Source organism: Lonchura striata, chromosome 4, assembly GCF_050655825.1.
Source record: "Lonchura striata isolate lonStrDom1 chromosome 4, ASM5065582v1, whole genome shotgun sequence".
NCBI classification, from domain to species: domain Eukaryota; kingdom Metazoa; phylum Chordata; class Aves; order Passeriformes; family Estrildidae; genus Lonchura; species Lonchura striata.
Window position 1 is genome coordinate 848,085 of NC_140706.1, and position 15,671 is coordinate 863,755.

Sequence of the window (15,671 nt, forward strand, 5' to 3'; positions counted from 1 at the left end):
GTGCCAAGGTGGTGGCACGGGCTGTGCCTCCCTCGTGCCGGGCTGCAGAGGATTGCTGTGTCTGAAAATGAGCTGTCAGGTGAAGTCACCTCCTCTTGGTGATCCTCCTGGAGCCCCTGGAGCCACCCAGGGCCAGAGCTGGAGAGCTGATCCCAAGCCCAGCCATTCCCCTTCCTCCTCCAGACCCTTGCTCCATGGAGAGCGGGCCCTTGGGTGCTGGGTGGTGCTCCAGGCACAGGAGCTGGGCCATGGGAGAGGGTTTCCCTGGATTTCTTCTCTGTGAGGAGCATTTTGATGAGCATTTAAAGGCTCCCTTTGGGAGGTGCTGAGGGAAATGTTCCTGTTTTTCCCCTGTGCTCTGCAGTGACCTTGGGAGCACCAGTGAAAGCTGGGACAGGGCAAGGCTGGGACAGGGCTGGGCTAGCGTCACCCTGAGATGTTCCACCTTGGCCTTAAGCTCCATCATAACTCAGATCCACTTGGGATGCAGTTCTGGATTAGGAGCCAGTGAGCAGCTGATTCCAGGCTGGAGGTGATGTTCAAGGACCAGGAGAGGAAACTGGTCCAGCTTCTTGGCGGGTCCACCAGACCTTCAGACCTGGCTGTGGGGTGTGAAGCTCCCCTGCTCCTCTGGAAGGACCTGGTGCCACCATCCCAGGACAAACAGCTCGAGGAATGTCTCCAGCTCTTGGATCCTCCCAGAGACAAAGAGCCCTGCGTGCACCACCCAGTGGGAAGCAGTAGGAGAATGATTTCTTTTCAAAAGTACCTTTTCCAGCCCTGCAGCAGCGACTGTTCCCACTGGCTGTGGGGCTGGCAGCTGCCTGTGACCACCCCTGGGTGGGAATATCCCCCTGCTGTCAAACACATCCGAGCATTCCCACTGGCTTCCCAGGGAGGTTCCCAGGCACGCTCTGGCTGTGGCCTCAGTGCTGGCTGTGGGGATGCACAAGGTGACAGTGACACCTGGGCTCAGGCCTGGCTCTGATGAGCAGCCCTGGTAGCTCCCCCAGCCCCCTCCTCACTCCTGGCCTGGTGCTTGTAGCTCCTGGTCAGGGTTGAGTCCGGTGGGCAGTGCTGGAGCCTCATGTGCAGAGCAGCCACTCCTCCAGCCCCTGGCACTGTCTGTGACGCCCCGCTCGGGCTGTGGGATCCCTCTGCATCCTTTCCAGCTGCCCAGGAATCCTGGGCTCTGTCCTTGTGCTTGGACAGCTCTGCCAAGGGATCAGAGAATCACAGAGTGTGCTGAGCTGGGAGAGACCCACCAGAGTCATCCACCCAACTCCTGTCCCTGCCCAGACCCCCAAAATCCCACCCTGGGCATCCCTGGAGCGCTGTCCAAAGGCTCCTGGAGCTCTGGCAGCCTCGGGGCCGTGCCCATTCCCTGGGGAGCCTGGGCAGTGCCAGCACTTCTGGGGAAGAACCTTTCCTGATCTCCTAAACCTCTCTGGCCGAGCTCCAGAATTCCCTGGTGCTGGCCCTGGTCACCAGAGGGAAGAGATCAGAGCTCCCCTGTGCTGTCCCTTGGGAAGAGCTGATCCTTTGGCTTGTTGCAGCAGGTTGGTGGCTGCCAGTGCTGTCCCTGCCAGCACAGGGACAGCAGGAGGCATCATCGTGGCTGAAGAGGATTTCCACATCCTTGGTATGTCCTGGTCCCATCAGCATGGCTGAGGCACGAGGACATGGCAGCTGGTGGGGCTGTCACTCGTGAGAGGCTTTGCAAAGCTCCCAGCTGGAGGTTTGGGTGTTTCCATCCCAAGGATGGAGGTTTGGGCGTTTCCATCCCAGTGGATGGAGGTTTGGGCGTTTCCATCCCAATGGATGGAGGTTTGGGCGTTTCCATCCCAATGGATGGAGGTTTGGGTGTTTCCATCCCAAGGATGGAGGTTTGGGTGCTTCCATCCCAATGGATGGATGTGTTTGGATGTTTCCATCCCAGTGGATTGAAATTTGGATGTTTCCATCCCAGTGGATGGATGTATTTGGATATTTCCATCCCAAAGATAGATATTTGGATGTTTCCATCCCAATGGATGGAGGTTTGGATGTTTCCATCCCAGTGGATTGAAATTTGGATGTTTCCATCCCAATGGATGGATGTGTTTGGATGTTTCCATTGCAAAGATAGATGTTTGGATGTTTCCATCACAATGGAAGGATGTTTGGATGTTTCCATCCCAATGGACAGATATTTGGATGTTTCCATCCCAATGGAAGGAGGTTTGGATGTTTCCATCCCAATGGATGGATGTGTTTGGATGTTTTCATCCCAAGGACAGGTGTTTGGATGTTTCTGTCCCAATGGACAGATATTTGGATGTTTCCATCCCAATGGATTTTTGGATGTTTCCATCCCAGTAGATTGAAATTGGGGTGTTTCCATCCCAAGGATGGTGCACAGCTGTGCCTGCTCCTTGCAGGGAGGGAGCATCAGGTCACTTCTCTTTCCATCCCGCTGAGAAGGAACTGGATTTTGTTCAAGCCCAGAAAGAACCTTTTCTTGGGTGAAAAGTGAGGCAAAAATAAATGAAAATCTAATTCCCCCTTGACTGGCTCCTCACCCTCCTCTTGGCCTTGCGGAGGGGTCACATTCTGTGGTGGCTTTCAGGCGGGTGACATTCAACTCTTGGGCTGGAGCATCAGTGGTGACCCCAGACTAAGCTGGGGGTCCCTGGGCAGCAGAAGGCTGCTCTGGGCAGTGGGTGCAGCAGGCTCTGGTCACACTGGAGCTGTGTTTGAGCCCCTGGCAGCCGGGAGCTGTGCCCCACGGCGTTCCCAGCGAGGATGGGCAGTGCAGGTGTGGGAACGGGCATCTCAGCCAAACTCGTCTGCCGGGGCTCCTTCTCTCCTGCCCTGGTGGGAGCAGCTCCATGGGCTCTGCCCTGCCCCGCTGGCTCTCTTCGGAGCAGGAGAGCTCCGGGGGGCACAGGCAGCGGGGTTCAGCTGTTCCTCAGTCTCCTGGCTGCTGCCATCCCTGTTCAGCGCCGGGGAGAGGGAGCAGCTGCGGGTGCTGATTGTGCCACCCTTGTTGCCCACAGCCCTCACCCCGTGAAGCCCCTGAGTGCTGTGCAGGAGGGCTCCAGCGAGAGGAGGCAGCAGCCCAGGGCCAGCCTGAGCTCGGCGCTGAGCAATGGCCTGGAGAGGCTGAAGACGGCGGCCACGAGCAGCATCCAGCCCCTGGCCCCGGCCGGCCAAAGCCAGGCGGGCAAAACCGACCCCAAGGTAAGGGTGGGAGGCTGTGCCAGGCCTGCTGCAGGTTGGGGGAGGCCTGCCATGGGGTGGGTGCGGGTCCAGGCCGTGGGCTGCTCTGCCTCCCTTCTCCCGTGGGCTCTGCACCTCCTCACCCCATCGTTCTCCCATCACCTGCTTTGGTCTGGGGCTGCTGTTGTGCAGGGTGTGGGTGAATCCCTGTAGAAACATGGAATGGCTTGGCTTGGAAGGGACCTTAAATCCCATCCAGTGCCACCCCTGCCATGGCAGGGGCACTTCCCACTGTCCCATGCTGCTCCAAGCCCCTTCCAACCTGGTCTCCACAAGGTATGGAAGGTGGTAGGTGTAGTAGCTGCCCGAGTGATGCTCTGAAGGGTTCCTAATCCTGGCAGGGGAAGGTCCCTCCTGGAACTTTGCTGACCTGGATGCACTCCAAACACTGCTGTGTTGGGGCCAACAAAGCTCCTGTGGCACCTCTGAGAACACGGGGTGTTGTGAGGGTGACCCCTCCATCCCTTTGGCCACTCCCGGTCCGTTTGCCTCCCCAGTGTCACCTGGAAAATGCTGCTGGGGTTCACCTGATTGAAGGACAAGCACAACCCTGTGGGTCTCAGAGGCCCTGTGGGTGCTGCAGGGAGTTCAGCTGGTGCTTTATGAGCACACGAGGTCTCTGTGGGTCCCAGTGCTGCCTCTCCAGTTTAGACAGACAGACATGGAAAGTAGGAGTGCTCTGCCTGCATCCTGCAAACATCACCAGGAGCAGAGGTTTTAATTCCAGTCCCTGAACGTCCCTCTTGCTTCCCAGCAGGAGCCCACCCAGCTGGACCAGTCAGCCAAGTATTACCACCTGACCCACGACGAGCTGATCCAGCTGCTGCTGCAGAAGGAGGGCGAGCTGAGCAAGAAGGAGGAGCACATCCACGAGCTGGAGAACTACATCGACCAGCTGCTGGTGCGCATCATGGAGCAGTCCCCCACGCTGCTGCAGATCCCGCTGGGCGGGGGCCAGGCCCCGTGAGCCTGCCCGGGCCCCGTGAGCCTGCCCGGGCCCCGTGAGCCTGCCCGGGCCCCGTGAGCCTGCCCAGGCCCCGTGAGCCTGCCCGGGCCCCGTGAGCCTGCCCGGGGCAGCAGCACCAGCGCAGCCGTGCCCCAGTACCCGCGCTGCCAGCACCCCCGCGCGCCCTCCTCGCACCCGAGGGCTCCAGTGGCTTCTGTTCCCAGAGCTAGCAGGAAGGGTTACCCGCTCCTTCCCAGCCCAAGCTTAGCCCAGCTCGGCTCCAGGGAGCTGTAGGGTGCTGGGCTGCCTGCACCCTATGGGGAGGAGCAGAGCCCTCCCCACGAGGCAGGCACCTCTGCAGGTTCCTGTCGCTGTGACCGAGTGCCACCTCCCGGGCACTCCTGCTGCCAGAGCTTTAAGTGACCCCTGGACATCTGAGAGCTGGAAACCACCTCCTCGTGAGTGACTTCATCCTGCTGCTGCTCCTCTGCCCACACTCCTCCGCCTGTCTGCCCTGAGGGTGGTGTCCCTGCCTGCTGGATGCTGCTGGGCTGGTGGGTGACGCCAGGGACACCGAGACCCAGTGGGGCTCCCCCAGCACGTTCCTGACCAGAGCCTGTGGGATGCCCCTTCCCCTCGTGCCTCAGTTACCCCAGAGAAGGGTGAAGAGCCAACTCCAGTTTGTGCCACTCTTGTGGGAGATGCTCCACGAAGGGACAGCGCCGGGCCCGGGCTGGTGTCGGAGCCTCTGTCACAGCAGCAGTGCCAGGGTGACACTGCCTCGTGCCTGGACTGGGAATAGGCAAAGGGAACGTGGGATGGGGCCCCGGGAGTGCTGCAGGAGATCCTCCGCAGGGCCCACCCAGCAGGGGCTGCTGTGCCCTGGAGGGATGGGGGAGTGCAGACTCCACACTGAATTCCCACTCGGTATTCCAAGGAATGCCTGCTCACAGCTGCCTCACCCTGCCTCTGCCTCATCTGCCCAGCACAGCCAGAAAATGCCCCCAGAGCGAGGGCTGGGGGGGTCTGACCCCCCAAACACTCCTGGCACAGCCCAGAATTCCCAAATCCTGGCAGGGCAGTGCCCAGCCTGCTCCCTGATCACATCCACACGCTGGGATCAGCTGTCGGGGGCAGTGCCCAGCCTCAGGGGCAGCTCTGTCTGCTGCTGACCCCTGAGTGAGCACCCAAAGTGTAGCAGCCTGAGACCGCCACTGTTTTCTTTGTTCCCACTTTGTTTTCTTTGTTTTGTCTGTTGCAATTTTCATCAAATTCAGTATATGATCTCTTTTGGCGTGCCAATTTCCCTTTTGTTTCCAATTGTGGGGGTAGAAAGCTGGCCAAGGCTACAGGGACCCCCTGGAAGGATCCCAGCCCGTACTCAGCCTCCACAGATAAGGAACGCTCCCCGGGGCAGCATTTTGGGATGGAGTGAGGATGGAGAAAGTGCAGGACTGGTGTAATTGCACCAATTTGGGGGTGTAATTTTTGTTAAGTGGGGTTACATCTTTCCTATGGGTAGACAGAACAAGTTCAGGGCAGCTCAGGTGTTGGTTGGGAGGTTGGTACTGAAGTCGGACACAGTAATGAGCTTTGGAAGATCCCAGCAGCTCTGACCCTGGGGTTACTCTGGTGCTTGAGGCAGGGTCTTGGTCCACCCATCCCAAGCATCTGCCAGATTGGGTTTGTATCTGTACATGGGCATTCATTTGCTGCTAAAGGAGCCCCTAGCAGGCAGGTCGACAGCTGCCCATGGACAGGCAGAGGTTGTCTTGCTGTAAGGTCTTGGCCAGTGTGACCCAGATGTTCTGACTGGGCTGAGGGACAATCCATGCACCAGCCGATGGAAAGGTGAGGAGCATCCAAATCCTGTCTGGAACAGTTGGGGATTCCCTGCCACTGAGACGTGGCAGGATACTTGGGGGTGAGTTGATCTGTGAGTTTGGAAAAATGGATTTTTAGACTTATATTACTTTAATAGTCCCTCATATCTTCCCATCTTATCCCCTCAGTTTTTACTGAGTAGAAAAGGTGTGGGAAAACAAGAGGGGATAACAGTGCAACAAACTAAGGAGAGGTAGCAGTAAAACCAGCTAAAGAGGGGTAACAGTGCAAAATAACAAGTGAATGAAACTCAACAGAAAGCCTTACCATCTTCTGGAGCAGTGCAGAACATCTTCTGTGGTGAACATCTGCATTTACACTCCTCTTCCTTCTCCTCCACACCACCTGAGCTTGATCTCTTTGCTGTCTCTGAGGTCCAGGAGTGTCTCTGGATGCTGCATTCCATGTACAGCTTGACATTCCTGCCACAATCCACCTCGGGCAGATCCTGTAGATAAGCAAGCATGACCTCTCCCCCAGGAAACTACAAAAAAACCCCTGAAATGGGCCCATGATTAGTTTGGATTCGGGGGCTTTGATCAGCACAGGGGGTTTCTCAGTGAGCTGAGCTCTGCTGCTGTTGGAGAAGTGCCTGATGATGGGAGGCTTTGGCTCTGTGAATGAATTATTAAGAAAGCTGATGACATAAAGAGCCTTACATAATCATTCTAAATTTGGTAGTGTTCCAGCTTATCCCATGCTGCTGGTCCAGGGCTCTCTTGAGTGTGTGGTGGACCTCTCTGCAATGGATTGCCCCGTTGGTGAGTGGGGTATGCCAGTATGCTAATGTCACCTCCCGCCCATCTGTCTAGGAGCTGTTGGAAATTTTGGGGTGTAAGCTGGACCATTATCTCTTTTGATGCCTTGGGGAATGCCCAGAGTAGAAAACACCAGGAGAAAATGTTGGATAACATCTTTTGTCTTGTGTCCTGCGTGGGCTGATGCAAATACAGCCCCAGGGAGCGCATCTGTGGACACATGGATGTATTTTTGTCTCCCAAAAGGTGCACAGTGTGTGACATCTGCCACAGCCGAAAACTTTCGAGGCCTTGGGGTTAACCCCAGCCCCCGTGGAGGGCAAAGCAAACTCCTGGTAACTGGGGCAGGAGCCCATGGTTGCTCTTGCCTGCTCCTTTGTGATTTTAAACATCCGGACAAGGGCTGGCACATTTTGGTGGAAAAACTGATGGCTCAGTTTGGCCTGATTGAAAATCAGGTAGGGTGGTCTGCACTGCCGTGGCTGGGAGATCTGCTCTCCAGCTGCCCTCAGTGGCTGGTCCTGGGAGGTCAGTGTGGGACCTCACGGGCACAATGAGATGTGGTTGCTCTCGGGGGGAGAGGAGGTATATTAACTTCTAAAGTAATCTGGCACTTCCTTTAACAAAGAATGTTCTGCTCTTTCAGCTATCCCAGCAACACGGGCTGAATCAGTAACTAAATTTAAGGGTTGTTTTAATTTCTCAAAGGCTCTGACAGCGGCTGCTAATTCTGCAATTTGTGGGGATCCTCGAACAATCTGAACATTAGACTCCCACTCCTGAGTGTCAGGATTCTTCCACGTCATAACTGACTTGTGGGATCCCCCTGAGCCATCAGTAAATCCAGTCTGTGCCTTTAGAGCAGTTCTGCTGTTTAATGAATTTGGGACCAAATTAAAGCAAGCATTAATGGTTCATGTTTTGCTGGGTGAACGGAGATGGGGCTTGGCTGGCTGTCAGGAGGGAACTGGAGGTGTTCATTGGTTTGGATAAAGGCTCTGGACTGTCTGATGTCACTGGAAGATTTGTGCATGAGAATTCACACCCCACTAGGGTCCTGAGGCGAGCTCTGGCCTTTGTGATAAGCTGGGCCATAAGCTCCTGGGGTGTTGTGGTGGTCGTGTTTGGTTTGTGTGACTGAAGCACCCGCTCTGTGACTAGGAGCTGATCTCTCGAGCGGGGTCCCACTGGAAAACAAACCCCTGGAACTTGGCTGCTTACCCAGGATGGCAAATTGGAAGGGCAGGGTAGGATCAGCGTGGTGGGCTTGTCTCATGGACCTCATGCTTCTGATACCTTCTGGATCTCCACCTGGGCTTCTGGTGTGGTGGTTTGTGGGGAGTCAAGGTCACCAGGGCCTCTCAGAAGGCTGAAAAGGGGTGACGGGTCCTCGGTCCTGGTCCCTAGCAGTGTACAAACCTGGCTGATGCTCCCACAGGGCTGGTGGATGTCCCTCAGGGTTGTCCTTGAGGGCGAGCTGCTGGGGTCCGATGGTCCTCTCGCCGATTCGGAGTCCAAGGTGGGTGCACGGGCAGCTGTGCTGAATCTTCTCTGTAGCGATCTCAAATCCTGCTCTTTGAGAGCAGTCTCCAAATAATGGTCTCAGTGCAAATTAGAATATCGTCCACGTAGTGAAAAATTGTGGCACCAGGAAATCTTTCCCCAGTGGGCGAGAGAACGCGGGCAACGAACACTTGGCAGATGGCTCATGAGTTTTTCATCGCCTGAGGAGGAACTTGCCATTGATACCTTTTTAGACGGGCTTGTCTGTTAATTGATGGCACAGAAAGTCAAAATTTGGGGCATCTGTGGGGTGGAGCGGGATGTTAAAAAGGAATCTCTGATATCAATGACTGCCAATTTCCAATCTCAGGAGCACCGAGGGCAGGCCAGGCTGTAAAGAGCCCATGTCCTCAATGACCTCGTTGACCTTTCTGATGTCTTGTAGGAGCCTCCAGTTGTCTTTGCCTGGTTTGCAAATGACAAAGGCAGGGCTGTTCCAAGGGCTAGTGGATGGTGCTGGGTGGCCCTTAGCTAGCTGCTCCTGCACTAGGGATTCAGGCACCTTTATTCTGAGTCCTGCCTGGGGCCACTGTTCCACCCAAATGGGATCATCCCATTTCCGTGTCAGCGGTGAGGTGGGGCACTCTGCAGTGGCCCCACGGGATTTCTACAGTTAGAAATCCCACGGGCGTGAAGGGATTTCTAGTCTGGCTCCCCATTGTGACAACACGTCTGTGCCCCCAAGGATGACAGGTGCCTTTACCACAAAAGGTCTCACTGTGCAGTTTGACCCTCAGGACCTTTCATAAGGATTGGCCTTTTACACCACATAGAAGTGGCAGCTCCTCCAATCCCAGAGATGACTCCAAACTCCCAGCCCTGTGGCCACTTGGAGTGAGCAGTGATGGTGACATCTGTCCCTGGAAGAGAAACTTTGGCACCTTTGTTGGACAAGCCACACTCTGTAAGAGGTCTGTCTTGGCCCAGCACCTCTGCCCAAAATCCCAGAGGATTTTCTGGCCAGACATGAGCCCAGGTGGGTGAAGAAAAGCTTGGCAGTGAGTGTGCCCTTAGATGCCAGGGCGGCTCTGTACGTGTGACAGCCACAGTGACCTCATCCATCGGCCCCACCAGCTGGATTCTGGAAGCACACGTGAATAACTCGTTAACAGTGTCTCCTGTGATGAAAACAGCTCTTGGCCCGTCAGAGGTCCAGGTTGGCCAGCTGGGATTTGGAGATGGCTTCACCCTCGGACGCGGGAGGAAGGGAGCTCGCAGCGTTCTCCGTGTCCTGCCTGACGGCCTCGGGAGTGCTCGGGGAGCCGGCGCCCTTCCTCGTGGTTGGCGTTGGCACAGCCGAGTTCTCGGCGCCTCAGTGCTCAGACTGGGAAAAGAAGGACAAAACAGCTCAAGAGGAAGATCTTGCAGGAGACTGGCTGAGTCAAGCAGACCTCGGTGTCTTGAGGGTTTTTGGTGGGGCTCTGAGAAATTCCCCAGAAAATTGGGGATTTTCCCTCGGGGATCTGGAGCACTTGACTGCAACTTAAAATCCAGTGGAGACGCTTTCAGAGGGCTAAGGAGAAGCCCCGTGGTCAGGGTGCCAAGTTGTAGCAGCATGGGCTTTAGAAGGAGGAAGCTGCTACCTAACTCCCAGGAAGCATCTCCTGTGGAAAGTGCTTGGGTAGGAGTTCAGGCGAAGCAGTCACGTCACACACCTCGCTCACCATGGCAAGAGAGGCAGCAAGGGCCTTTTGTATGATGGATTCCAGTGAGGTTTATTCCAGCACGCCGAGGGACAGCCGGGGACAAAAGACAAGACCATGTGGTGTGCCTAATCTTAAATTTGGCTCAGCAGGCACAGGGCACGGGGGCAGCGCAAAGGGCAGGCAAGGCTGGCACCAGGGATAGCACAGCCAGAGAGGAAACAGGGAAAGCAGGAACCCCTGGAATTTGGGGCATGTGGGGAGCGCAAGCTGGGAGGATCAGTGCTGTGAGGCTGCACGGGGAGCTCTTCTCTGTGCTAGATCTTTCCAGGGTGAAGCCTGGAGGTTTCGAAGGATTCTGCACAAAGGGCTCTGATTTACCTGCCTGGACTGGAGGTGCTGTGGAAGGGGATAGGCAGGATGTTGTTCCCTCCCTCATCCTGCCAGGATTTTGGCTGGAGAAGGTGCCCGTGCAGGCAGAGGGGCGGTTGGAGTGGGATTTCAACATGAAAGGCCTCTTCTCCCTCTTCTCCCTCTTCTCTCCCTCCCAAGGTCACTGGGCTCTTTTAAAACCTCCCTGCTCTTCACTTGCTTCAGTGTCGACCATGACTTTGTAGAATGGTGCCTTTTGCCAAAGGTCAGTAGCATCTTCCTGCCCCAAAAAGGCTCTGCAGCCCAATTCTCAGTCCCACACAACCTGCCCGGGGCAGGTTCCTCCCCTGTTCTCCTTCTCATCCGAGCAGAGGGAGTTAATTGTCACCCGCAGACAGCAGAGCCTCCCCACCACCTGAGCAGGTGCTTGGCTCCTCCCAGGAGCTCTCACAGCAGCTCAGAGAAGTGGGGACAGAGATCAGGAGCTGACACGGCAGGGAAGGGCAGGCTGAGGATTCCAAGCTAAATCACAGCTGGAGACAGAGTTGGGTCTGGTCCTGTCCAGCCCTGGACCCTGCACGAGGAGGAGGAGGAGGAGGAGGGCTGGGCTGGGCTGGGTGTCCAAGGGAAGGCGTTGCTCCCATTTGGGAAAGCTCCAGCAGCCTCTGTGCCCCTGGGATGGGATCCCCTGGTCTGGCAGCCCCAGCCCCTCTCTGGGTGCCCAGCTGCGTCCCTGGGAGCTGCAGGCAGGCCGGAGGAGCTGTGGGCACTGGGAAGAGGGAGAGGAACTCCTCAGGTGGGCACTAACACCTCCCACGGGAGCCAGGGCCCCTCTGTGGCTCCCAGGCACACAAAGATCCCGTTCCTGGCCCTGTGCCCCTGCAGGGACGGCTGCTGGTGCTCCCCACGCAAGTGCCAGTGTTTGTATGGATCCCACAGCCCCTCCTTCCCACCTCTCCCTCCTCTGTCGTGTCTCACCGCCTCCCTCAGCCCGCTCTGCCTTAGTCAGCTCTGCCTCCTTTTGCTCCAAAAGCCTCAATGTTCTGCACTTGAATTTAAAAAGTTACTCTCAGAGCTCAGCAGGTTGTGCCAGGTGTGCAGCCCTGCCAGCAATAGGTGCTTCCACATCTCCTGTTCCAGCAATCCCTGTTCCCTTATCTCCCATCCCAGCAATCCCTGTTCTGTTCCCTCATCTCCCATCCCTGCAATCCCTGTTCTGTTCCAGCAATCCCTGTTCTGTTCCTTCATCTCCTGTTCCAGCAATCCCTGTTCTGTTCCCTCATCTCCCATTCCATCAATCCCTGTTCTGTTCCAGCAATCCCTGTTCTGTTCCTTCATCTCCCATCCCAGCAATCCCTGTTCTGTTCCCTCATCTCCCATCCCAGCAATCCCTGTTCTGTTCCCTCATCTCCCATCCCTGCAATCCCTGTTCTGTTCCCTCATCTCCTGTTCCAGCAATCCCTGTTCTGTTCCCTCATCTCCTGTTCCAGCAATCCCTGTTCTGTTCTCTCATCTCCCATTCCACCAATCCCTGTTCTGTTCCCTCATCTCCCATCCCTGCAATCCCTGTTCTGTTCCCTCATCTCCCATCCCTGTAATCCCTGTTCTGTTCCCTCATCTCCCGTTCCAGCAATCCCTGTTCTGTTCCCTCATCTCCCGTCCCAGCAATCCCTGTTCTGTTCCCTCATCTCCCATCCCTGTAATCCCTGTTCTGTTCCTTCATCTCCCATCCCAGCAATCCCGGTTCCCTCCTTTCCTGCCTTTCCAGCAATAGGTGCTTCCACACCTCTTGCCTTTCCAGCAATGGGTGCTTCCATATTTCTTGCCTTTCCAGCAATACCTGTTCTCCTCCCTCACCTCCAGCCTTTCCAGCAATTCCTGTTTTATTCCCTCATCTCCAGCCTTTCCAGCAATGGGTGCTTCCATAGCTCCCATTTCCAGCAATATCTGCTCTTTCCATCTCCAGCCTTTCCAGCAGTGCCTGCTCCCTCATCTCCTGTTTCCAGCAATACCTGTTCCTCATCTCCAGCCTTTCCAGCAATGGGTGCTTCCACACCTCCTGCCTTTCCAGCAATTCCTGTTTTATTCCCTCATCTCCTGCCTTTCCAGCAATACCTGTTCCTCATCTCCTGCCTTTCCAGGAATACCTGATCCCTCACCTCCTGCCTTTCCAGCAATGGGTGCTTCCACACCTCCTGCCTTTCTAGCAATACCTATTTTGTTCTCTCACCTCCTGCCTTTTCAGCAATTCCTGTTTTATTCCTTCTTCTCCTGCCCTTTCAGCAATAGGTGCTTCCACACCTCTGCCTTTCCAGCAATACTGTTCTGTTCCCTCTCCTGCCTCTCCTGCAGTGGTGTTCCCCCTCCCCTGCCTCTCCTGCAGTGGTGTTCCCTCTCTCCTGCAGTGGTGTTCCCTCTCTCCTGCCTCTCCAGCAGTGGTGTTCCCCCTCCCCTGCCTCTCCTGCAGAACTGCTCCCTCATCTCCCTTTTGCAGCCACCCCTGCCCCCCCCAGCCCCAGGAGCCCAGCTGAGCAGGGGTCCCTTGCTGCTGGAGCCGAGTGGGGCTGCAGAGGCGCGGGGCAGCGATGGAGGCTCCGTGTCTGTCCTGCAGTGACGGGATCAGCAGGTCCCCCCCAGTCCAGCAGGTCCCAGTTCAGCAGGTCCCCCCCAGTTCAGCAGGTCCCCCCCAGTTCAGCAGGTCCCTCCCAGTTCAGCAGGTCCCTCCCAGTTCAGCAGGTCCCAGTTCAGCAGGTCCCTCCCAGTTCAGCAGGTCCCTCCCAGTTCAGCAGGTCCCCCCCAGTCCAGCAGGTCCCCCCCAGTCCAGCAGGTCCCAGTTCAGCAGGTCCCAGTCCAGCAGGTCCCTCCCAGTCCAGCAGGTCCCCCCCAGTTGAGCAGGTCCCCCCCAGTCCAGCAGGTCCCAGTCCAGCAGGTCCCTCCTGTGCTGGGAAAGGTGTCTGACAGGTGCTGCTGTCTCTGTTCTCTGTTTCCCGCCCTGCTGGGCTGGAGATTTGGGTTCCCCCTCCGCACCCAGATTTCTGTGCAGAAGAGCAGCCCAGCAGCCTGGGGTGGAGCTGGAGTGGTGGTGTTAAACCCGCCCTTCCCAGGGGAACGCTCTGGAGGACCCAAGTGCTTCCTCAGCGAGGGAGGGATGAGGAACAGAACCGGGGAACTCTTCTCAGCTTGCCCATCTGGGATTTATCTCCGTGGTTAGTGACTGGATCTCCTAGCCGGTGATTTATTTGGGATCCCAGGGGCAGGAGCAGCGTTCCTGTTTTAAACACAGCCACAACCCTCCTGTGCTTTTGCCTTTCTCCTGGCGCTGGTTCCCCGCGAGGCTGCAGCAGGGTCTGAGCTCTGCCTCTGCTTTTCTTTCTCTATTTGGCCAAATTCTTCTCCCCTTGCCTGCTGCTCCTGGCCTCGTGTGGGCCAGAACCGCCAGGGTTCATCCTCAAACTGGAACAGAGCTGGGGGATGTGGAGTCTGGGAGGAAACCACCGTGTTTGGGGTTAAAAACCTGGAAAAGCGTCCCAGGTGGGAGAAGTGTTGGGGTTTTTGGAGCTGTTGGTTTCCCTGTTCCTCACGTCCGCGGGAAGCGGGTTCTGTGTGTCTCACGTTTTAAGAGCTGCAACTAATGTTTATAAAGAGCTTGTTATTTACGTTTGAAGCACTTTAAAAAAAAATAAAATTGTTCAAGCTGTTCCTAGACACTTCTGATTCACTGACAACAGCGTCTGTGCTGACGGCGCCTGGACACCGAGTGACATCTCTGTTTGTCTGCTGCACGAGGAGGAGGAGGACGAGGACGAGGAGGAGGAGGAGGAGGACGAGGAGGAGGGTGCCCAGCTCTTCCTGCAGCTTTTCCACCTGCCCTGCCAGTCCCCGGGTGCTGGGCAGTGGGAATGCTGCAGGAACCTCGAGTTCCAGCCCAAATCCTGCTCCTGGGCCAGCTGTGGGGAAGGAAAGGGGAAAGGGAAAGGGAAAGGGGAAGGGAAAGGAACAAAAGGAAAGGGATTGGGCTGTGGAAGCGGATCCCTGCAGGGACAGGCACCCAGAGCAGTCACTGGGAGAGCTGGGCTCTGGGCTCTGGGCAAGCAGAGGATTTAAAGCCCTGATTAAAGCCCTGATTGCTCCTGCCTGGAGCTCAGAACATTCCCAGCCCTGCAGGAGGCCCGGCTTGCTGCTCCAAGCTGGAGTTTGCTGCCCGAAGCGAGTTTGCTCCAAATCTGCCTCTGCAGATGGAGGCTGACAGGAATGTTCTGTGACTTCGTCCCGCAGCCGGCCCGGCCCCACACCCGCTGTCCCCCGGGGCTGGGACCCCAAAACTCCTCCCGGGTGGGGGGACCCTGGGTGGGCACCAGGCGCCCCCAAAGCTGCTCTCACTGCCCTCCTCAGCCGGGCAGGGAGAGAAAATACAACCAAAATCCCATCTGGGGATGAGGGCAGGGAGAGACCCCCCCGAACCCACCAGGGACTGGAACGGGCACAAGGGATGGAGGAAATCAGTTTGATTTATGAATTTAACTTATTGCACATCAAACCAGAGCAGGACAACGAGAAATAAATCAGTTTGATTTATTAATTTAACTTATTGCAAATCAAACCAGAGCAGGACAACGAGAAATAAACTCCAATCTTAAATCACTTTTCCCCCCACCCCTCCTTCCTTCCCAGGCTCAATTTCCCTCATGCTTCTCTCCCTCCTCCTTCTCCTTCCTCCTTCCTCCTCCTTCCTCCTCCTCCTCCTCCCACTCTGCTCCTGCTCCAGCGTGGGCTTCCCACGGGTTCAAATTTCTTCAGGGGCTTCCCATGGGTTCAGTCTCCTTCAGGGACTCTTTATGGGGTCAGAACTCTTTCAGGGGTTCCACTTGGTATGACATCTCCTTCAGGGACTTCTTACGGGGTTCAGTCTCCTTCAGGAGCCTCTTATGGGGTCACACTCCCTTCAGGGGCTTTTATAGGGTCACAGCTCCTTCAGGAGCTTCTCATGGGGTCAGACCTTCTTCAGGGGCTCCTTAAGGGGTCACAGCTCCTTCAGGGGCTTTTATGTGGTCACAGCTCCTTCAGGGGCTCCTCATGGGGTCAGACCTTCTTCAGGAGCTTCTTACGGGGTCACAGCTCCTTCAGGGGCCTCTTATGGGGTTCAGTTTCCTTCAGGGTCTTCTTGTGGGGTCAGACTTCTGTCAGCATCTTCCCTTGGGGTCACAGCCTCCGGGATCTCCTCAAGGAGCCACCTGGAGCCCCCCC

At 56.4% G+C, this 15,671-nt stretch overlaps 1 protein-coding gene across 23 annotated transcripts in view; it reads left to right on the plus strand.

Annotated features, from left to right (window-relative positions):
- The window catches only part of RAB11FIP5 (RAB11 family interacting protein 5), a 43,096-nt gene extending 28,966 nt beyond the window's left edge, over positions 1–14,130 (plus strand). For 3 of the 23 annotated variants that reach the window (XM_085577333.1, XM_085577311.1, XM_085577332.1), the window contains exons 5-7: positions 3,039–3,222; positions 4,016–13,087; positions 13,164–14,130. In XM_085577333.1, the coding sequence (XP_085433459.1) occupies positions 3,039–3,222; positions 4,016–4,228 (397 nt within the window). In that variant the 3' untranslated portion in view covers positions 4,229–13,087; positions 13,164–14,130. Of the gene's footprint in view, positions 1–3,038; positions 3,223–4,015 lie in introns of all 23 variants that reach the window. The other 20 variants (XM_085577324.1, XM_085577325.1, XM_085577323.1 and 17 more) reach the window with 20 other exon arrangements.
- The last annotated feature ends 1,541 nt before the right edge of the window (positions 14,131–15,671 follow it).